This window comes from Mustela putorius, unplaced genomic scaffold (assembly GCF_011764305.1).
Source record: "Mustela putorius furo isolate JIRA1106 unplaced genomic scaffold, ASM1176430v1.1 tig00003983_pilon_pilon_pilon, whole genome shotgun sequence".
NCBI classification, from domain to species: Eukaryota; Metazoa; Chordata; class Mammalia; order Carnivora; family Mustelidae; genus Mustela; species Mustela putorius.
In genome coordinates, this window is record NW_025422123.1 from 14,260,633 (window position 1) to 14,285,224 (window position 24,592).

The following is a 24,592-nucleotide window of genomic DNA, read 5'->3' on the forward strand; positions in this document are numbered from 1 at the left end:
TAAGTAGATGAATGGTCAGAAAAAAGAACAAGCAGATACAGTCTAGAAGGAAGATAGCTGGTCAGAAATAACATGGCTGAAGAACAAAACACCATCAGTGACATACCTAGCTTCAGGGATAGGTTATCATGAAAGATAACTGATTTTCAGTCTTGGAGCACAACCTCAGATAAATCCTTGTGGGAAGATAGGAATAGAAATAAGTTTACCAGAAGAGTTGGACTTCTTTCCCTTACATCCAACTAACTTTAGATTATGCAGTGTTAGCACCATGTAAACTGTAATCGGTCAAGGGACTACTTTCAACCAATGCCATATGTACTACTAGAAGATATATATCTGCCAAACTCAGCTTATTGATGCTCAAAATCACGTTCCACCTCATCACCTTCATAGACTTGTGCTCTGCATGCTCTATGCATGAGCATAGACTTGTGCTCTTCATAGACTTGTGATTTTTCTATTCTAAAGCCCCTCTCCCTGTCTCTGTCTCTCTCTCACGCACACATGAACATACACACACACTAAAAGCCAATAAAAGAGAATGGAGATTAGAGGTTGAAGGATAACACATACCTTAAATGACTTTATAAAGAAATGATCAAATTCTAACTTCAATTGAAAATAAGATAACTAATACTGTAGGATCTTCAAAATTTAAGATTGAAAGGTCCAAATCCTTCATTTAATGTATAAAGTACTGGGACAAAGGGACTATATATTGCAGCCCAATAAAACATACAAAGTTAGGGGGAAAGCTGGGATGAAAACTCAGATTTCCTAGCCCTATGGGATAATCCTTTCATTTCACTAGTTCTCGATCTTCATATCTTTGTTATTACAGGTCGTTTTACAAACAAAAGAAAGCACAACAAACTACCCCTTGATGGGCCAGATATCTTAGATAAGTATATATTGATAAATTTATTATTGTTACATTTTCAGAACATACCAGAAAAGTTCATTTCAGAATATTTTAAGGACTGAATTCTAAGAATACTGAAGAGTAACCATTCACCAGGCTTCCTAGAGACTATACCTACACTTTCTAAGGTTGATTTATGATCTTAAAATCACTGAGACAGAAGAAAAGTGAGAAACATGTGTGTTTCAGAATCTGGGCCTTTTCTTCAGTGTTAGTGCTTTCAGTGTTATTATTTATTTAATGGATAAAAACACCACTTTGATTTTGTAGCATCTACATTATAATTCAGCCTCACTAGAGACAATTTTTCTCCTTATTTGTATGGAATATGCAATGCTATATATTATAGAACTTTCTTGATAAATATTTCCATTACCCAATTAGATTGCCACAGTTTTAGAAAAAGCCCTAGTAGGGTCTAAGGTATCTAATTTGTCATTTTAAACAAGCCATGTTTCATTTGTGAACCACAGTGAATGATTCTTAGAAATTTTATGTTGATATTTCAAGTCAAGAGGCTAAGCTCAAAAAACACAACAAGTATAAATGGTTCAAATCTAGACACATCCTCACCACTTGTGCAAACAAATTTTAATATAGTTATTTGGGAAAAAGAAAAATACTTGTTGTTAAGAAGATGAAGATGCATTTAAAGGTGATATGCAAAATCCAGGCAGACTTTCAATTTCTTGAAGCCAAGGGCTGTTTCCTATTTATCACTAAATCCAGTGCACTTAAATCTTGATGACATTTACTATATGCTATATAAGCCTTAGATATATTCTACTACATTCAAAAAATAATTCTTTGAAAGTGATAAAATTATGATCCTTATTTTATGCAAGAGGAATCTGAGGTTTACTAAGATGAACTAACTTACTAGGGCCACAAAGAACTTGGGTTTCCAGGTAAAGAATTTGGACACCAGCAACCTACACTATAAATCCATTTTGCAGTGTTCTCAAAGATGTTTGTTAAGGTGAAAACAAAAAGGGCCTGGATCATTTAGAAGACTTTCTGACCACATACATGTGTCTTTTTAATTTAATAATAAAACTGTAATTTATAGCTGATTTTAGCATGGGGAGTGAAAAGCAATTGCTTTACAACTGAAAACTCTCTGCTCATGTCAGTTTACCACCTACAGACCATGATTACAGCTCATCCTCCAAATCACTGCATGTAGGGAATTATATCATATCTGACAGAACTCTTTTGTAGAACCACAGATATCACCTTATCATGGCTTTTCTGATACATTCCATCAGTCTTGTTGCTGAGCCATCATTCACATTTCTTCACAGACTTGATCTTCTCTTTTGCAAGAACACACACACACACACACACACACTCATAGAACATTTTCTAGACATTTATGTAGGTCTGGAGAAAACTTATAAGAAGGGATAATCTTGGCTGGGGATGCTCATTAATTATTCTCACCAGAGATGAAAAGAAATTAGGGGATGTATCTTTAGTGTAGTAGGAAGGTTTAGTTTATATGGAGGTAGGGAAATGTAATATATTTTCTATAAAAACTTTGAAGTGAATTAATAAATCAAGGTTACTGAAAAAGGTTTTTTTTTTTTTTTAATTAGAATAAATCAGTGGTTCTTTGAATTTTCATCCTATGCTATTCACTCTTCACTATCATCAACTTGAAGATGTTCATGAATATGAACCACAAAATTTGTTCAAAGTAAGTTTTGGATCTCCATAATCCCTGGCTTATAATATTTGAAGAAGCAGAGTAGAAAATTCCAATATTGTATAATTTAAAAATAACCAACAGCATTAATTTTTGCAATATAAATGGGAAGATGACTTGGTCAGCCTAGATTTTCCAAAAGGCCCAATCAGGTGAAACAGATGTTACCCCAGGTAAAATCTTACATAATCACACAAACATATCAGTGAAAAGTTAAAACAGATTTCTGCCTGAGAATTCAAGAAATGTACTACCTTGCCCCACATCGGTAAGAATCCAATTACCACAAGGATGGATAGTTACCCATGGCGAAGAATGGGATTCCCAGCAGGGTGGAGTTGTACTTTCCATCAGTGATGAAGAAGATCCCTGCTGCCGTGATGATGGAGATGCACACTGTGAGCACCCCCAGGAGGCCAAGGAAGGGCTTGCTGCGCAAACAGTCCTTCATGGAGCTGGAGAGGGTGGCTGTGGTCAGGATCAGCACAAGGCTCACCAGGACCTTGCTCCTGGCCAGGATGCTGGTCTTATGAAAGTCTCTCCAGAGGCTAAAGGATGCTAAAGAGTAGAGCTGGAGGTCCTGGTGCTCTTCCTGGAGCTTCCTCATGAGCTTACAGAACTCATTCTCCCACTTCTCCCCTATGAGGTCTTGAGTGGCAGAGCCATAGGTCTGGAGGTAGTAGGTGATTTGAATGGCTCTGGCTGACTTGACCCGCTGGTCCTTGCTGTTTGGCACTTCCACTACCCCGCCTAGTTGGTGTCCAATAAAACTGCTCCTCCCATCCTTGAAAACAGAAAAAGGGGAGACTAAAGTTACCAGAGGGATGCGCATTTCAAACAACAGATTCTTATTCTAAATGAAATAACACAACAAAGGCAGAAGGAGGCTCTTGCAATTGTGAATGGATGTGGGTGGAGTGGCATGTGAGGATTTTATATTCAACCTTTTGGAGTGCCATGGGATACCATGCAAGATGATCAAGATTAGAAAGATGCAAAGAGTATCATGAAGCTATAGAAGACTCACCACATGCATAGGAAAATGTACATAAATATTATTTTGATCTATCCTATGCATATCCCCATTCCCATCATTTCCTTCTATAACTCCTATATGCAGGATCAAGTTTGATGACTCAGTTTCAGCCAAAAGTAAAACATGGCATGAGTTAACAATATTTCAAAAATTAAAATAATAATTCATTTAATAAATACACATTAAACTTTTCATGGTTAACACACACACCTACACCAAGACATGCAAGCACACACAAACATCACAAACATTCATACTCTGGGGATACAACCATATATTGCAGAATAAATAGAAGATACTATTTTTTTTTACAATTAATAGAATAGGGTTGAGAGGTTTTCTAAATATTATGTGAACATCTGTTCATTCATTACATAATTCCCTCCAAAATTGTGCCTCAGACATTGGTTGATCTTTTCCCCATAGAACACAGTGGACAAATCCCCCAAACAAAACTGATGAGATTTCAGATGGGGTGGCCAAAAGTCATTTTGGTTTCAGAATTTCACACAATGTAGAGCAGACAAAGTCATATGAGTAGGATATTTATAAGAGAAGCAATCACTTCTCTCTAAGGTACATTCAAGGTGGACACTGAGTTGCTTAATTCAGAGCAGTAATTCTCAGCCATTGGTGCCTCCTCAGAAAGAAATCCCTGACAGACATCACCAAATTTTCAACAATTTGGGTATTTTCTTTTTGCCACAACTGTCATTTACTTCCATGGCAATGCTTGTCCGACATGATACTGAGCCTGATAGCAGGCTACAAGACAGAGCATAGCATTGAAAATGGGCCACAGGTACTGCGCAAAATGCAGGCACAAAGGTAAATTTATGCTATAAGGAGAATTTGCATTTGCTACATCAAGCAAGACTTTTATCTCATGAGGATAGAAAAGTGTAGAGTCAGAACCGGGAACCGTTCTTTCTGGAAAGGTAGTATGGAAGGGCAACAAACCCAACAGTCTGATAACTGTGGTGATTTTCACAGAGCTGTGAGGCACTGCATACTCAACGAGACAGGTGTGACAGTTCTCCTGAAGGAGAACACTTAGGTCTGAGGTACTTGTTCCCATACGTATTTTTAACATACACCAAAGTAACTGTAATACTTGAAAGTGTGTTGTAAACACAAACAGTCTGAAAAATTTATAGAAATTACCAGTGGTGTAAGAAGGATAATTAAGAATTGTGAGGAAGAAATTTTACAGTCATCTCACATACCCATTTCCCTTCCACATGTTCAATAAAAGCAATTTTTCTATTTAATACAACCTGACCAATTCCAGTTGAATGATATATATTTTTTAAAGATTGTATTTATTTATTTGACAGAGATCACAAGTAGGCAGAGAGGAAGGCAGAGAGAGAGGAAGGGAAGCAGGCTCCCTGCCAAGCATAGAGCCTGACGTGGGGCTCAATCCCAGGACCCAGGAATCATGACCTGAGCCGAAGGCAGAGGCTTTAACCCACTGAGCCACCCAGGTGCCCCAACAATATATTTTTAAATAAGAATTTAATTTGAGTTTTATTCCCCTTTGCTTGGTAAATCTCCCACTTCCAAGGCATCTTTGTAAATTTTCCATCTTCTTTTCCATATCTATCTATCATTTACCTATCTATCTATCTAACATTCCAGCTAGAGGTTCCCAATGCTCTCTTTTGAAACCTGTAGGTTTCTTTGATGAGCTGCAAGTGAAAAGATAGGAAAACTTCAAAGAAGGAGTGGGAATCCTATCCCAGCAGTGACAGACTGGAATATGGTTTCCACTCTAAATAATCTCCATTCTTGTTCCTCAATCAGTCTTGTTTATTTTTGTTTTAAGCTTGGTATAATTTTTAGCTCCACCCCTGTTTCTACTTCTTGAAATCCCGTCTGTGATGTTGACTTGTGCTTTTGATTATTTGAAAGAGAAAGTATTTTAAAAGCTATATTTATTCACTTAAGAATGTGCAGTTCCATCTGTCTTTACTCATTCCTGTCATCAAAAAGATTTCCCAGGGATCTTTAGCAACAGAACAAAGATTTATGCATCCCTCAGGCCTCATTTGGAGATTATAGTGGATCAAAGAGGGCGCTGATAATGTGTCTGGACCAAAGTCAAAACTCTACAGAAGGCAATATATAGATTTTTAAATAACGGATCTTTATTGAGTTTGGCTAACTGCTCACCCTCCTTTTGAAGTTGTCTAATTTCCATTTCTCACAAAGATTACTTCATAAAAGATATGCTTTCAACCCATTATATTTAAATGGATGTTACAAATAGAATGAATTTTTCCTCTCTTAATCTATTCTATTTCTTGTACCAGAACAAAATAAACAAGGTCTTTAGAAGTCCTTGAACAGTTACCTCTGCTGAAAGGTCCACATTTTGTACAGTCATTGGCCCAATCATCCTACTCAGTATAGTCTGAGAAATATTTGTAAGTTAAAGTTCTACTATTTTGTAAGGGGTGGTAGAGGAGTTTCCCAACTTTACCGATTCATGAGTGTTTCTATATAGGAGAAACAAAAAATGAATGGAACATGTGTTTTAATTATCCTCTGGGCAGAACTTCCTTGGACCTGTCAGTAATCAGGAAGTCATGTGACCTGGGTTGCAGCATGCACCTCACACTAACAATTTAAGAAAACTTTGGCTGTTCAGTTCCCATTGCAGGTTTCCATTTTATCATCTCTAAAATGAACAGATATGAATATATGAGTAAATGTTTATATAATATTGAAGATATATTTCAGCTCTATTAATCTATAAAAATACCACCTATAAAGCTATGCTGGTGAGAGCTGAATGCCAGAAATGATATCGTTATTATAGAGCCATGAATTGATTACTTTTATGGCATGAAACAATCTCACCAATTGCCAGGAGGACGTTTTTGTTTAACAGATGAGCAAACATAGAGGCTCAGAGAAGGGAAACCTGTTAGTCAAAGTGATGAGACAGGGTTGCAACGCAATTCTAATTCCAAATCCAGAACTTTCTAGAATCCTATAGGAGTGATTTCAGGGAAGCTGCTTTAGGTCCTAGTCCCCATTAACTGCGCTTTATGATTAAAACTTGTTTCATGTGTAGATTTCTTATTTCCCAATATTTTACTCTCCATTAAACCAAACGCCTACCATTTCTATTGATTCAACTTCCTCCTGTTCCAATAAAACCTCCTACACAAATGCCAAAGTTCCTTTAAGTGGAGAAATCCCATTTATGTCATCATGAAGATAAACCTTAAAAATATGACAAAATGGTAACACATCACTTCCAGTGCTTTCCTGTTTCAGTGTTTCATTGAACTGAACCGGCATCATCAACAGGGGATGAATTGAAGCTCCTAACTCATATCCTTGTGCCCACTTCTGCTTTTCTTCAGTCTATTTCTCCACCTTAAAGCCAGAACTCACTGGCATAACTCTAAATGAGACTACACCATTTATACTCTTAAAAGCTATTGGCTTCCACTTGCATTAGGAATAAAAGAAGAATTCCTTACCATGTCTGCAAGGCACTGCATGTCCCACTGCTGGCTGAGACTCCGATCTTGTCTCCCACCCCTCTTCTCCCCATGAATTCTGTTCCAGCCTTCCCACCTTTCTTCCCACTGCTTGAACACACCAAGCTAATTTTCACCACATGGCCTTTGCAACTAATGCTTTCCTCCATGATTCTAAGGCGAGGGCTGCTTCCTCCTGGATGCCTTATCTACCAGAAGACCATTTGAACCACATGATGATCTAAACTATACCTCCTTCCCACACATCACTTTATCACATACTGCTATGTTGTCTTTTTCCTCCAAAAGATTCCTATCTGAAGCGATCTTATTTAATCAATCAATTTCTCCTCCACTGGACTGTGTGCTCCTTGAGAGTAAGCACCTTTCCTATCTTGCTCACTGGTAATTTCCCTGTGCCTAGAACACAGCCAGGTATAAAAGGAGCGTTCCCTATCGGTTAACTAAGTTCACCTGAGATGTATGTAACTAATCTTACATTATTTTTTAAGAGACCATTTTGCTAAGAATAGGAGAAGTGAGAGATAGCTCGAAGTATCTGAGGACAATAGGGCCTCAGATGAAGAGAGGTATATACAGAAACTAGAGGCTGGTGCAGAAACACACAAATATAAGTTTTACCCTTTTTTTCCCCTCAATCCCTTTACTGTAGTGTAACATTTCCCTAAAATGTGTTTCCTCTTCCATTTTCACTGCATACCAAACATGTGGAGGGGCTAGTCAACTGACAGAGGGACTTAGTACTTGGAAAAGGGTTTGTAGGCACTGTGGCCTCGGGGCAAAGGACAGCTCAAGGTTCAATGAACTGACAGAAAGGAGGAAGTCTGAGGCTAGAGAGGAAAGCAGGGCCTTTTCAGGAAGAATCAACAAAGCCTTATTAAGGAGCTGGAATTAATTGTTCTGTAGTAAGAAACTACTGTGCTTAAGCAGGGAATGAATGGCGTGCTTTCCTTTTTGGAGTGCTCTCTCACTGCACTGTGGCAGATGACTTAGCAAGTCAGGGTGACTTGAAAGGAAAGAGCTCCATTAAGAAGTCCCTGCAGCATTTCAGGTTCTTGATGCAGCATGAAAAAAATGTCAGCTGAGCCCGTCTGTGGTAGGTGAATTGTTCCAAGGTGAATCAATGCATTTACAGGTTATGAGGCTACCTCATAGCCAGGAAGCATCACATCATACTCTCTCTCCAGAAGCAGTAATGCTAGGGGGAAAAGAAAAAAAGAAAACAAAATCTTGGGTTCTTTAGGTCTTATTTCATTTACGGTTACTACTTTGTAGCTCTTGAAAACTACCGCCCAATCTAAACCTCTACAGTAGAAAAGGAAATTAAAATCCCGAGACAAGATCAAAGAATAAATTCTTCAAGTGCTAGGAGAGGAAAGAGACATTAATGTCATAAACCATTGTGCAGAGAAAAAAAAAAATTCAATGAGGCTTTGAAATTATAGGGGAGTAAGTGTCCTATCTGCTCCGTGTATGTGCTAGGTTGCCGTTAAAATACTTTCTGTGATTGCAAGATAATTTAGCTGCAGAGCTTCTGTCCAAGACAATCGCATTTCAGATTGCATTGATTTTCAATGAGGTCGACTCGGCAAGGATATTGGAAACTTTTAGATCGTCAGTCTTTTACTGCTGAAAAGAAAATCTACCTATCTATGTATAGTAGACAGGGACATTTCTGAAGGAATGCTAAAGTTTGTTGTTTTGTTTGCTTGATGTTTAAAAGACTTTCCCTCCTATTTATTTCTTAACTTACATCCCTTTGTTTTATTCTCAAAATCAAATATTGTAGAATAAACTATGATTAAATGAAATCATCAGCTATCTTGAATTTCCTCATCAGAGCTTCATGTTTAGTAGAAACAAGCAAATAATGAGAAAGCAGTTCCTATATGGTATTTAGTTAAAGAAAAAAGAATGAAGGCATTAGGATGTCTGGGTGGCTCAGGTCATGATCTCAGGATCTTGGGATGGAGTCCCACATCAAGCTCTTTGCTTAGTGGGGAATCTGCTTCTTCCTCTCACTCTCACTCTGTGTTCTTCCTCTCTCTCAAATAAATAAATAAATAAATAAACATTTTTAAAATGAAGACTTAAAAGCACTAAACTGCCCTAATAAAGAATAAGTTGAATTTCTTATAAGGACACATTACTCAACTAGGAGAGCATAGTAGTGCATTTTAATTTTTTTTCAAATAGGAAAAGTTAAAAAAAAGAAGCTTTATGTTGTTGAAATGAAATGCAGACTTTAGCCAGTCAGAATATAAAAGAATATTAAAAATGCATTTTAGCATATCACTTTCTAACACATGTGACAGACTTAGTTTTAAGATTTAAGAACTTTCTTTGCATCATCCTAGGTAACTCTTCCTGTCATTCTATGAGAAAGTGCTATGTTGGAGTAGTCTCAAGTCACCAAGGAGGACACAGGTACCTCGGGGCAGGGGAAGATAATGTCAGGTTATACAACTACTAAGTGGCATAGTCAATCACTTATTCCTCTTTTTGACTCGAACATGTATGTTTTTACTACAACTGCACATGTGTTTAAATAATTTATGAATATATTTGAATGAAGGGAAGTATAAGATAGCAATAATGTACACAGACCCAAGAGTTCAGCCGTCTCAATAAGAGTCCCAGTGTCAACATGGGCAAGGTGTGGAGCTGTCTGGACGTCAGTCTTATCACAGGTTAAAATAAAAATCACATGGCATTGTGAGGATCAAGTGTGCAAATGCGAACGAAACATTTAGACTAGTGTTCAGAAAGTGTTGGGTATTATTCTTATTAGCATGTCATAAATTAAATACTTGAATAACACTGTCTATTCACTTAGACACCTAATATTCTTCTACATTTCCCAGCAAATCTCTGTAATAAGAGAACACAGGGGACAGAATCCAGGCATCTGGCTCCAAGTTCCAGTTCTGCTACGATTGTAGCAAGGTGACGGGGCATGCTGCTTGATTTCTCTGGATACCAACGCCACCTCAAAAATAAAAGTCTTGGCGTATATTATTTCTAAAGGTTTCATTAGCTCTGTATTTAATGATTCATCTGTGGTAAAGTCATTAGACACTGCAAAGTAGACTAGAGAAATCTACCCTAAGGGAAAAAGCAATAAGAAGGAAAAAGAAACATAAGATGGCCCATGTCCATTTCCATAGAAACAAGAAGCTTTTTAGCTCCTTTAAAATCTGGACCCCAGTAGCTTTTTTCTCTCTCTTTGAATAACTTCCAGAGAGAATTCTTCTCAAGTGGAAAAAGATCAAGAGTTTGCCCAATTTTACCTAGATGTAAATCATCTCTCAGTGTCCAAATGAATTAATTTCTTATACAGTAAAATTCATTTTCTCTTCAAATATTTATTTCATGAGTATTCTGTCCTCTGTATTGGTTTACTTATCACATAATTGAATAAATACATTTAATTTCTCCTTTATCGATGCCAAATCTTTTTTTTAAACATTTTTTAAAACATTTTTTAGAAGATTTTTTAAATTTATTTGACAGATCACAAGTAGGCAGAGAGGCAGGCAGAGAGAGAGATTGGGGAGGAAGCAGGCTCCCTGCTGAGCAGAGAGCCCGAGGGGCTCGATCCCAGGACCCTGAGATTATGACCTGAGCTGAAGGCAAAGGCTTTACCCCACCGAGCCACCCAGGTGCCCCTCAATGCCAAATCTTTACACAAATATCTTTTAAAAGTGTGGAAGTAGAGTTAACATCTACTTTCATGTGAGGTGCATAACAATGAACTTTCTGTTTTTCTGTAATTCATCTTAGTGACCTATTCCAAAAATTTCAATTGCAAGCAATATCACTATTTTAAAAGAGTCTTTCATAAAAGGATCAATGGAACCACTCACAGTGAAGCATTCTATATCAAAGAACATTTAGCTTTAATGTTATTCTCCATAAAGGAAGCTGGCCATCATTGGTATGGGAACATCTGTGGAATGTACAAAGGCCTTAAGTGCAGTGCCCCCTCCAGGAGAGGCGTCAAAAGACCTGCCATAACAGCTTTTCCTTTGGGCAAGAAACTCTCCAAAAATCACTCTAGCTTTCAGTCACATGCTATATCAAGAGCGTGGCACCTGAGCCATTAATACCTCTGAGTGGAAAAATAGATCAGACTAACAAGTTACAGAGACAAAAAGTAGAGTTCAAACTTTTGATTGAGAAATCAAAGGGAAAGAGGAAGGATCAAAAGCATACGTATTGTAGGGAACTACATGGGGCCGTCCTGTGGAAAAGTCTGGGCATGCTTGAGGATGCAACATACAGACGGAAACAGTCAAGAAAGACAGAGTCATTCATTCCGCTGGAGATGTATTCAGTGAACTCATGCTTTGTGTCAGCCAGCTTTTGAGGTTAGAATGGTGAACAGCTATAGTTCCTATATTCAGAAAGCCTATGCTTTGGGATGAAGTGGAAGATAGGGGGAAATATGTAAGCAGAAAGGCCTTTAAAAATATATATGTAAGTATTAAGGGAGCAATAAGAAATAATCAGCTAGCCTAGCAATAACTAAGAAGACCTTCCTAAAAGAAGGGCATCATAGCTGAGACCTGAAGCATGAGTAACAATTATCCAGGTAAAGACGGGGTATTAGTTGGTTGTCTTGGGGAAGAATGATCTTCTAGGCAGAGGGAATAGCATTGCAAAGGTCTAGAAAGGAGAATATTCATGTAGTGTTCCCGAGACTTTGAGAATGACTGGAATATACAGTGCATAGGAGTGATGCCGAGATGAGTACCAGTAGTGAATATGAATATGGAGATTTGCTTATTCAAAAGCTCTCTTTGACTGCAATGTGAAAAATGAACTTTAGGTGTGCCTTGAGATGGAGATAGACACTAGAGAGGGGGCACTGGATGGTTTTCTTACGTTCCTCATAGCTTTATTTAAGCCAAGACCAACCTGCTTATAAAAGCATCATTTTTAAAAATTATTTTTTATTTTTTTAGATTTTCTAGAATGCACACTATTCTGGAAAATAAATTTTCCTCACACCCAGGCCTTTTTCCAAAGAACATCTCTTCTGGAGCTCTAGAGATTCTTGGAGAAAAGCTTCCTTCCTAAAGGTACAGCAGTTGCCAAAAGTGATTTAGTTACTCTAATGATTCCCATAAATCTAATAAATCCAAACAATATGTGGGTTGAGTGTCTGGAAAGGCAAATTGTTAGTGTGTGTGTAGAAAATAAGATAAGGACAAATAAACAGAAGAAAAATATCTCTTCCTTGGAAGCATTTGTACTTTTGTTATAGAAACAAAACCTATAAGGTAGTGAGAAAATAAAGCAGCACAGAGTATTAAACTCTGAAGACATTGCTGAAGAATGCAGATAACTGCTGAGGGCTGCAAAATTAAAAACATACAGCATGATCTCAACCATGTAAAAATAAATATGCATGTATAAATATTTAAAGGAAATCATCAAAATTTAACATTAGCTCTGATTTGGTATAAAATTATAGGTCACATCTGCTTTCTTGGTTAGTTGGGCTATTTTATTTTTTTTCAAAGCACTATTGACTCATCAACAAAAATAATAAAAATAAATATGTTAAGGGAATGGCATGAAGGGAAGTTAGGAATGGGAATGATAAATTAGGTTTGACTGATAATCAAATTTCACTTTAACAAGCAGTGGAAGAGAAGGGAGGGCCAAGAATCAAGACTCCCTTGTTTCTGGGCTCAAGTCCTAAGCAATCTGCCTAGTGGCTTCTAAGTCAACTTGAATTATGATGGTTCATTCTTCTCCATGAAGGACCGTGATTTTGTCCATTAAAATATAATGAACAACAGCATTCTACTTAAAGTTACAGGTAAATAACAGCAGATTCTTGGCTACGATGATAAGGTAAAGTGTTAACACTTAACTCACAAGTTAATCTGAATTTGCACTGGCTAACTGGCATTGTCTTTTCTTTCTTTCTTTTTTTTTTTTTTAAGATTTTATTTATTTATTTGACAGAGAGAGAGAGATCACAAGTAGGCAGAGAAGCACGGGGAAGCAGGCTCCCCACCAAGCAAAGAGCCTGATGTGGGGCTTGATACCAGGACCCTGAGATCATGACCTGAGCCAAAGGCAGAGGCTTAACCCACTGAGCCACCCAGACGCCCCTGGCATTGTCTTCTCAAAGAAAAGACTGTGAGAACCTTGGTAGCTTAATATTACTTTGTCTTCCATTGAACTTGAGTTCCAAACCCTCATGGTGTCTTTTTTTTTTTTTTTTTAAGATTTTATTTATTTATCAGAGAGAGGGTAGGCAGAGAGTGAGCACAGGCAGACAGAGTGGCAGCAGAGGCAGAGGGAGAAGCAGGCTCCCTGCTGAGCAAGGAGCCCAATGTGGGACTCGATCCCAGGACGCTGGGATCATGACCTGAGCCGAAGGCAGCTGCTTAACCAACTGAGCCACCCAGGCGTCCCGCCTCATGGTGTCTTTTTAATTTTTTTCTTTGTATTGTTCCTTCCCATGCATTTTTTTTTAACCTGAAAACAGAAGCCAAATTAATTGGCCAATCAAACAAACGTGTTTTGAGTATTTGCTATACATAAAACAGCACTCTAAGCTTTCTTTCTTTCTTGAATTATCCAAGATAATTGTAATCATAGAGGTCTAGGTTATGAGGTTGGTTACAACTTCCAGGAAATATGCCATTAATTTCTGCAGTGGGGAGATAGCATTGCCATTTATGAGCTCCATTTTTCTAATTTCTTCTACTTTCTATTTTTCTTTGTTTTCCAAGATTGAATATAAGTTTCATGCAATGGGATGCCTGGGTGGCTCAGTTGGTTAAGCAGCTGCTTTCAGCTCAGGTCGTGATCCCAGAGTTCTGGGATCCAGTCCTGAATCCAGCTCCTTCCTCAGCAGGGAGCCTTCTTCTCTCTCTGCCTGTCTCTCCCCCTGCTTGTGCTCTCTTTCTCTGACAAATACATAAATAAATATCTTTAAAATTAAAAAAAAATTCATTCAAAGGGACCTCTACTTATAATTAGTTAATTAGCATTGCTATCCATTTTATTGCTCCATTTGGCCTTCCAAGTTCAGTGAAGATAGAAAATGAAAAGTGGTATATTTCTGAAGCTAGAGGAAATGAATTTGGGGTACATATTTCAAGGAAAGGTAGAGGAACTGACATATTGGGAAAGAAAGTGAAACTGAGAGTGTAACTTTTATTTGCAGTTGTGGGCTCACGACAGCTGTGTCTTAATTTTTTTGATGAAATAAAAGTGACACGTCTGAGTGTCTGCTGAAGTGATCAGATGTTAATATCTCATCATCTTAAATGAACCTCCTCCCTACATTGTCCTTGCTCCATCTCCCTTCTCCCCTACCTCTGCTGCCTTTTTCCCCTGCCCTTTTCTTCTCTCTCTCCTTCCCTCTGACCCTTTCAGTTTTCCTCCTCTTCTCTTTCCCATCGTTGTCCTTCCTTTATTTGAAAGACAGCTACCTCAAAGCCACAGTGAGGGATAATTATTGAACTATGTCAGTAAAATACTAGATAAAGAATACAATGCTTTCTTAAGTCCATTTTATCTTCACTAAATTACCTTTCCTGTTTAATCCCCCAAAGGACAGACATGCTTTGAAAGTATCATGTGTGATATACATTCTAATGAGGTCCATGAAATTTTTCTTCATGACTACCAAGATATCCAGCCTCAAAGATATTAAAATAATTGAAAGGCTTTTGATAAAGCTCAGAAAGTAAGTACTCTCCTATCTTGCAGCTCCACGTGGGTTAAATATTACTTCTCTCGGCATGAGAGATGAGGGTGTAATGGCTCACCTTTGCAAGTGTGTTAACATTTTCTGGGTTGATGTGATATATTTTTCTCAAGTGCATGGGCTAATCTCTGTATTAAGCTCTATATTCTTGGATATCTAGCAAAGGAGCATTTGGATGCATTTGGGAGGTAAATTTTTAAAAGGCTAATAACACTTTTAAGATACCAGAGTAAAAAATTAATTCAAAAGCTAAGTGAGTGTTTTTTCCTTGATAATTTCACTGCAAAAGATTATTCAAAAATCTTTAAAGATTTAGAAAATTATTTTCTGCTTGTATTTCTTGAGAGGAGAAGAATCACTTTTCTGGTTTTCTTTGTTTAAGGTTAATTTTAAATAAAAATATGTACATACAAATACTTGCCTGATGTAGGAAAGAAGTAACCCACTCAAGTTAAGCAAGAAAATATGCTGGAAGCATATTAAGTTATGCATAATAACTGTAGTTCTAGTTTTAGTAAGAAAGGTAAAATTTCATGTTATTTTATTACCTAACTCAGAAAAATTCAGGGAACATTCAAATAAGTGTTTTTATTTTATACTCCTGTAAGATTTTTCAAAGCTAATATCCACTATTTGATCCCATTTCCCCATTTTTTGGTTTGGGATGTATGGTAATCTTAATAAATTAGGTGGTAGTAAGTTATAGTGAGTAAAAGCATATATGATGGATTCTCCCAAACTGTTTTGGCAATTGATTTACTTTTTTGCAAAAGGGATTTTTATACAATAGGGGAAAATACGAAGGCGGACAGTCTCATAATACTGAAAGTCATCATCACTGTAAATTTACTATTCAAAATTAGGCCATTTTGAGGCAGGCCGACCTACATTCTAGCCTTTGGGAGTTTAATTGCCTCCACTCGATAAACATGATTGCAGCTTCTTCCAGGCACACATAAATATCCCTCAGCTGTGGCAGTTCTAATATCACCTAGCTCTGTTTCATGAAGTTTGGAGACAATGCTTCTAATCAAAATCGCACTCCTTTTTTAGGTTGGTTTCAATTTACTTCTCAGTTTTCTAAAATAGTGCCAAGCTTCAATAGCCCAATTTCTCATAATTTGACAATCAATGTATTTTTCTTCCACAAATCACTACCTTGCTTTCTAAAGCACAAAACTTTAGCATAGAGAATTCTCTTGAACCTGTTCCTACAAAGGGTTAGGAAATGAACTGAGATCTCTTGCCCATTCTTTAGACAAGACATTCTAGATGTATCACAGGCCACATGACTGGCAAGAGCAGTTTGTCTTTAAGGTTTGGAGAACCTGGGACTAAAACGGTCCTTCTGTAACCAAAAGCATCTGGTGAAGGAGCCTCTCTTAGCTTCCCTACTTTATCACCTCTCTTTAAATTTCATATGTATAAGGACACCACACAAAAGCCAGGTGTGATGATTCTACACCGACATGGTTTCCATTTTGTGTTTGCCCACTGTCTTTTCACCCATGGGATTGTTCAGAGAAATACAATTTCATCAAAATAATTAACAGCAGACTTTGATTTTAATATGTTTGCTTCAGTATATTTCATGCTTGCTATAACTACATGTTCTCTCTCCAATATTCTGTACCATCTCACAGGCATCACTGATGTTGATTCAAGAATGCTAAGAACACTGTGTCTATCACAGTGTTAATAGAAAGCCAATGTATTTCCTCTCCCTCATTGATAGCAGATATTTTCATTCAAATGACTTGATTATATTAAAGTGAAAAGAAGGAGAAAAGATACAGAATGAGAAATGCAAATATAACAAGGACACACAAAGACATGGTTTCCAACTTAACACACCCAACAAAGAACCAGTTTTTTAGAGCACCTGCTACAAATGAAACTCTATTACAGGCACAAAAATGTGGAAGTCTGGTTCATTGTCCTAAAGACATTCACCATCACTCTACTTTACTGCAACACAGGTTCATTTCCCTATAATTTTGCAAGTAGTCAGAGAATTCTAGGCGACTATGTCACACATTCCTTATGAATAAGGTGAGAGTCTCTCTTTTTTACAAAGCTTATGTAAAGAAAACAGTCTAGCATCTTTCATTTACATAGAGGTGCTTTGTGGAAGCACAATTAACTTGGTAAGTGGGTGTCTGCTTTGACTGAGAGATCAGGGCTATTTGAAGCCACTGCAATCAAGTTACATAAGCAGGTATTTAGGGGAGAGTTTTCAAATGCATATTGCTATGTCAAGGCACTGGTTTTTTTTTTTTTTAAAAAAACAAAAACAAAAAACAAAAAACAAAACCAATAAGAACACACACAGCAAAAACAACACTCCCTTAGAATTGGGGCTGGCAGCTGTCTGGACCACACTGGAGCTATTTACAAGGAAATACTGAGCAAGTTTCTAAAGGAATGGAATGGCACTCAGCACTGAACTACTCCCTTTGGAATAATACTGGATTCTTCTTGGTATGGAAGTGCAATGAGGTCCACCACTCCCTCCAATAGCAGGGTTCCCCCCCCCCTCCAATAGCAGTTTAAGCAATGATGTTTACTATTTGTTATCCAGATCAAAAAAGAAGATAAGCCCAAGGGAGACCACAGAAGGGTCTTGTCTACCATCTGAAGGAATCAGGAAGGGTTGCTATTGACAATCTTTAAAACAAGAAGGGACCCGATGAGATAGATGTTAGAAGTTCCCTCTGATAACAGTAAGAAGAATGGTCTGAAATGCCTGTGTGCACATGTTTGCGTGTTGGGATTTTACAACAGTGTTAATGGCTGTGGTGATGAATGATGAGGAAGTTCTAATATACTTTCAGGTAAGAGATAAAGAATCCCTAAAAGGGCGACAGACAGAAGAAAAAGAGTTAATAAAGGGATATTTAAGAAGTACAGTGGATAGGACGGGGTGACTGCCTACATATGAAAAATGAAGGGAAGGAGGGAGCAGGGAATGAGGACGCCCCACTGTGGCTTAGGAGCCTGGTGTACCACAGTGGCACTCACCAACCCAAAGACTCCTTGTGTGGGATTGGGGGAGCTGGAATTGAGCTCAATATTTTGAGCTTTAAGTACCTGAAAAACATCAAGTTGGAGATATTTACAAAGGAATACATTGCTTAAGACCAAGGCTAGAGAGGAATACTTCAGAGTTATACACATTAAGAATTTGATCTAAGGCCACACTTGTCCAGAGAATGAATAATGTTGGAAGACAAGAAGCTTGGGCAGAATCCATAAGAATGAGGAAAATAGTGTCAGTAGAATTCATTAAAAGGTGAACAATGCAGAAAAATAGCCAGCCTTTTTTTTTTTTTTTTTAAATAGAGACTACATATGTTGATGAAACATTTCATCAACTCTGATGGGAAAATATATTAAAGAAAGGAGGAATTATAACGGATGGCAACCCATTTGCTGACATTTGTTTAATTATCTCAGAATAAATTTTTGTAGGATATGGGCTTACAGTACACTCAAATGTTCCAATTCATTGAAATGAAAGTGGTTCAGATCCAAAGAATCGTCTTCAGTTGGAATATTTTTTCAGTGCTTTAATGGGAAATTCCCGCCAGTCAAGTGAAGTTGTATCCTGTTCAACCTTTTGAGATGAAGGATTTGCCTTTTTTTTTTTTTAAAAAGATTTATTTATTTATTTGACAGACAGAGGTCACAAGCAGGCAGAGAGGCAGGCAGAGAGAAAGGAGGAAGCAGACTCTCCACTGAGCAGAGAGCCCGATGTGGGGCTCGATCCCAGGACCCCGGGATCATGACCTGAGCTGAAGGCAGAGGCTTTAACCCACTGAGCCACCCAGGCGCCCCAAGGATTTGCCTTTTAATGAGAAATTTGCATTTCATTATAAGTATGTACCCTCTGTCTTTTATTTGGTTATTCTCTACAGAAGCAGTTTCTTCTTTGGACCATGTGCAAGGCATAAAATAATGACAGGTTCCAGAAAATTTATTTCAGACATTTAAAATAAAAAAAGGCATAGTTAAAAGAAGCGAGTACTAAAACACACACACACACACACACACACACACACACACACACAGGTTCCAGAAAATTTATTTCAGACATTTAAAATAAAAAAAGGCATAGTTAAAAGAAGCGAGTACTAACACACACACACACACACACACACACACGCATACTCTCTCTCCTTTGCTCTTTTGGTGGGTGAGATATTAAAAGAATACTTAGAGGTGACCTCACAAATTTCCTGTTTCATGGCCGGGTATCTGTGAAGACAGAACTAGTCATGAAGAGTTGTGTTAGATTAGATCATTGAATATGCCAAAAATTATTTGTAAAAGGGAACTTGATCATCAAGGCCACCTGAGTTAGCAGTGTATTTTAAGCAAGAAAATAGCCGCATGCATTGGTATATGGGGTGTGTGTGCTTGGGGCGGTGGGGAGAGTTCCAAATTCTAACCTAATATGGATAGACAAAAGTTAAATTAAATAATAAAGAAATAGCAAAATGATCTCCTATCTATGAAGCAATAGCACATTGCATTAAGAATAATTTTAACAGCTAAACACATTTGCTGCTTATAATAAAATAATCACATGGTCAGGTTTTCCAGTTGGATCAATATGATCATTAATGTCACAATATCTCCGAGGGAACATCAGAATTGTCTGAGACATGTCAAATTATGTGCAAAAGAGTTTCTTATATTTGGTAAACAAAAGTTAGAACCAACATCAAAAATTTCAAGAAACTTAAACTGGAAGAAAGCTCTTTCCTCTGAAGTCTTACAGCATTTTCTGGATTCCTCAAATACCATTTTTTTTTAAGATTTTATTTATTTATTTGACAGAGAGAAATCACAAGTAGATGGAGAGGCAGGCAGAGAGAGGGAGAGAGGGAAGCAGGCTCCCTGCTGAGCAGAGAGCCCGATGCGGGACTCGATCCCAGGACCCTGAGATCATGACCCGAGCCGAAGGCAGTGGCTTAACCCACTGAGCCACCCAGGCGCCCCTCAAATACCATTTTTAATCACTATATGTTAGTTTCATTATTTTTGTTTCTCCATTCTTTATTGGAAATTCCTTGAAGGCAAAATAGAGAGTTCAATATTTTTATTTTGTTTTGTTTTGTAATTGCCTATGATAAAATATCTTCTTAAAAATCTTCCATCAAACAAAGAGTGGTATGTACCTTATCAACTTAATTTTTTCCTTTCTGAACTGTTTGTCTTTTCTGAATAGGAAGGGAGAGGGTTATGAGTACATAAAGAAACCAAATGGCATAATATACATATGGAATTCCAGAGTTTGAAATGGGCTTCTAGGCAAGATAGTTAATCATCTCTCAGAGGTTATCTAGCTAAACCTCCCACCAGTATCATGGGAAATCTAATTTGTTGGAAACTGTGGATCTAGAATGTTTTAATTAGGAGAACATTTTACATTTACAGTTGTCTCCCTTATCCACAGAGGGCACATACCAAGACCCACAGTGGATGCCTGAAATTATGGATAGCACTGAACTCTATTTATACTATGTTTTTTTCCTACACTTAAATACATCTATGATAAAACTTAATCCGTAAATTAGGTACAATAAGAGAACAACAAAAAAAAAACTAATAATAAAATAGAACAATTAAGACAATATACCATAATAAAAGTTATGTGATGTATTCTGTTCCTCAAAATATATTTTTAAAATATTATTTATTTATTTATTTGACAGAGAGAAAGAGAGAGAGAGATCACAAGTAGGCAGAGAGGCAGGCGGGGTGGGGGGAGAGCAGGCTCCCTGCTGAGCAGAGAGCCCAATGGAGGACTCGATCCCAGGACCCTGAGATCATGACCTGAGCTGAAGGCAGAGGCTTAACCCACTGAGCCACCCAGGCACCCTCAAAATATCTTACTGTACCCTACTCACCCTTCTTCTCATGATGATGTGACAGGAAAACATGACCTAGTGATGAGACGAAGTGAGAATTGCATTGTGATGTAATATTAGGCTGTTATTCATCTTTTTTTAAAAAAATTATTTGTTTTAGAGAAAGAGCGTGCACGCATGAGAATACAGAATGCAGTGAGTGGGGGGTTGCAGAAAGAGGAGAGAATCTCAAGAAGACTCCCTACTGAGCATGGAGCCCCACGCAGGGCTGGATCTCATGACCCTGAGATCTAACCTGAGCTGAAATCAAAGAGTCAACTCAACTGACTGAGCCATCCAGGTACTCCTGCTTCTGATGATTTGTCAGAAGGAGGATCATCTGCTTTCAGACTGCTTGACTAGGGGGACCTGAAACTGTAAGACATCGAAACTTCAGAAAATGAAACCAGGGATGTGATGTGGGGGGTGGGGAGAGACCCCTGTATGTTTGTGGACACGGCAGGAAGCTGGGAGTGACCCAGAGACTCTGGAAAAAATGTGATGCTTTGTACTGTTTCCATCCTTTCTGTTAATATTTGGAGTCCCGTGCTCTCTTCTATTTGTGACTGTAAAGAAAACTAAGTGACTTTATAACTAAGAAGTCCTGTACCAAAATCTCTCCTCTTCCATCACTGCTCAGCCATGTGACTGTTGGCCTCTATCCAACCTGAACAACAAACATCTCAAGGAGCATTGTCCTGGCTGTACCTCCTGAGCAGGTGATATAGAACTTCACTTTTTTTCATCTGCAGATTTAGTGTGAAGTTAGTTTGCTCACATTACAAACAACACTGCAGGCCCTGTGCATGGAGACTTTCTCAATGCCCAGGCAGCAATGGTAGTCATGAATAAATAGTATCCTTTCTGGAAACTCTTCCTCCAGATGTGTGGAGACTTGTAATGCTAGATCATAATGGTAGAGAAGAGCAAGACATTAAATTAGCAGGTAGATGAATGGGATCCTGGTAAATGAGGTACCCTTGGAGGAACTGTGGGCCTCCTCGGCGGGGGCACTACATTTTGTAGAAAATTCTGAGATACTAGATGTTGGAGAAAAGGAAATCACTTAAGCATACTGTACACTTCTGACTAAAATTAGTTTCTTTTGTGTGGCAGATACAATAGTCATTGTCATTTTACTAAGAAACACAAATAAAACAAAAGAAAAACCCCACAGGTGCATATGACCTAAAATGCCAAGTGTTTGGTAGGTAGGTTTTAACCTCAGTGTTGGTACCTTTGGAAAAAGAGAGATGTGGAAGGACGTCATTATTAGGCGACCGCCTGTGGTTGTGAATGCAGAACCTGGGATATGGGCCTCATCAAAAGCGAGTAGAATTAAGGTCTGGACGTAAGGATCAGCAGTTGGCTGCGCTGTGTTCTTTTAAGCTCCTTGAAAAAAATGAAGATGACCCAGTGATGTTTTGGCTAATATCTTACATAACAAAGCTGAGGGTGGGAAAGCATTACATTTTTAATGTATTTTTATGGTTTCAGAGAATTTTAGTATCGTTCATATTTGAATGGAGGTTCACAGCATTAAAACTACTTGAAATTTGTAACAGGGAGGGTATTGGAGTAGGAGAAAAGGGTCTTTGGGTGGACTGTTCTTCACTCCTTTGCTGTTTCTTTCACTCCTGAAGGTTGGCACACAGTGCACTTGTCCTGATCTGTCAGCAGATCCATCACTAAAGCCCTCATTACTGTTGCCACCAACTCTTATCAGAATAAACTCCCTTTGCAGTCAATGAAAATTCTACTTTTCACTGATTCATCTCACTTCCTAAACAATGACTAGAAGACAAAATGTTGTGAAGAACTGAGTAATAATAAGATGTAGTTAAAGGTATCTGGGCAGTGAGCTACCTTATCAGAGACAGCAAAGTACCTTCTTTTCCAGAAGAATTGTTACACACTCTCTACATTCACCCTCCCCTCCAAAACTGGAAAAACATATTTCTCAGAGTCAAACACTTCTTCCTGATGCTATACTACTCTTGTACTCTACAATGTGTACCAAATGCAAAATATACTGCCTTTTCTTCTTCAAATAATCATTTTTTTCTTATTATCTGTGTGGTGAATAAATAATCCCTTCATTTTGCAGAGAAATGTGTTGAAATACCACAATTTTTTCCTCATACATATAATATACCATTGAAACACTTACTTGGAAGAGGGCAACATATGAGTCTACATGAACAGCTCAAACTCTACCACTTATAACAACAAAGTATGGGGTTGGGTTACTCTGAGTTGGGAAATCAATCCTTCAGAAGATTCTAGTATTTCATTTAATTACAGTGGTTTTCAAAGTGTGTTCTCTGAACCAGCAATGTCAACATCACCTGAAAACTTGGGAGGACTGCAAATTCTGTGAATCAAAAACTTAGGGAGTAGGGCCCAGCAATGTGTGTTTTTAATAATAAACCTTTAGATGAGTCCGATGTACACTTAAGCTTGAGAAGCACGGCCCTAGAAGAACTTCTTTCTCCTGAGTTTGCAGTGTCAACTTGATGGCAGTGAGTCAAATTTGTCCCGGAAACATGGCAGGAAGTTGAATTTTTTTTCTTTTTTTTGATTCCCAAGAAATTAAACATGTGTATGTTAGTAGAGAGATGGCTAAAAGAAGGGGATCAAGGTAGATTAAAATGTAAGGAGAAAGAGGTTGTGCTAACAAGACAGACAAAGGCGCATAGGCACCCAGGAGAAAACATCAAAGCACAAAGATGAGGAAGTAGGAAAGCACTTAAACATGTCACACTGAAGAAATGTAGAGACACACATACTCGATAAGCCAAGGGTCTTTTATCATCAAGGAAGTATACATAAATTTGTGTCTTTTTTTTCTTTTCTTCGTTTTTTAAAGAAAAAAATCTCATTCTGATCAAGCTTGGGCTTAGTCAGACGCGCACTAGGAACTTCAGAAAGGAGACTTCAAGAGTTTCAAAGAAAAAGTTGACAGAAGCTATGACATCTTACTCCATTACAGAAAAAGAAATCTCAAATGTTGGAGAAGTCTTAAAAATATCATGCAGATTATGTTAATAGAAATAATTGCACTGAGGAAGGAAAAGGGGAGAATCCTACAGGAAGTGAGGTGGCAAGGAATATTCTCCAATGAGCTTACCTTTTACAAAGAGATGTCAAAAAATGTAAATGAGGAGACAGTTTAAAAGAACACCATAGATCTCTGAGAATAATGTTCAGAAGGCTAAATTTAAAATAAGGTGCCAATGCTGAGTGTAAGAAAAAAGTTATTTTTGTTTGCTTTGAATATTTGACTTATCTTGTTTTCTTTGTTTGGACCAAGAAGATCAGAGGAGAAACAGGCTCCCTGCATTGGGCTAGTAATGTAACTCTTGGTGGCTGACCAAAAAGAAAAAAAAAAAAAATGGAGAATAAAACCGCTGCTAAATTTCTGTCTTCTCTATGAGAATGAAGGGGTGGAAGGATATAGGGAAAAAAAGAAATGGGACTGAGTAAGGAATAGATGATAAAACATATTATTGAATGATGCTTCTAATTGTCTGCTGACCTGTGTGAATTACCACTGTTCCAAGAACATGAGAACATGAGAAGAAGACCCAGAGCTGTCAACAGTGATGTTGATGCAGCCACAGTGAATACAGAGGAATCATTAGCTTGGCAATGGGCAAATGGAATTTTGGTTGAAAAAAGAAAATGTGAATTTCTCACACACCTCTATAAAGATTGATGTTGATTTGAGGCCTGATATTTGGTTAAGCCGT

At 37.8% G+C, this 24,592-nt stretch overlaps 1 protein-coding gene across 2 annotated transcripts in view; it reads right to left on the minus strand.

Annotated features, from left to right (window-relative positions):
- Positions 1-2,536: 2,536 nt before the first annotated feature.
- Positions 2,537-24,592, minus strand: part of LOC101692751 (patched domain-containing protein 4) — a 52,270-nt gene continuing 30,214 nt past the window's right edge. For both annotated transcript variants that reach the window (XM_045071180.1, XM_004739726.3), the window contains one exon: positions 2,537-3,417. In XM_045071180.1, the coding sequence (XP_044927115.1) occupies positions 2,914-3,417 (504 nt within the window). In that variant the 3' untranslated portion in view covers positions 2,537-2,913. The remainder of the gene's footprint in view (positions 3,418-24,592) is intronic.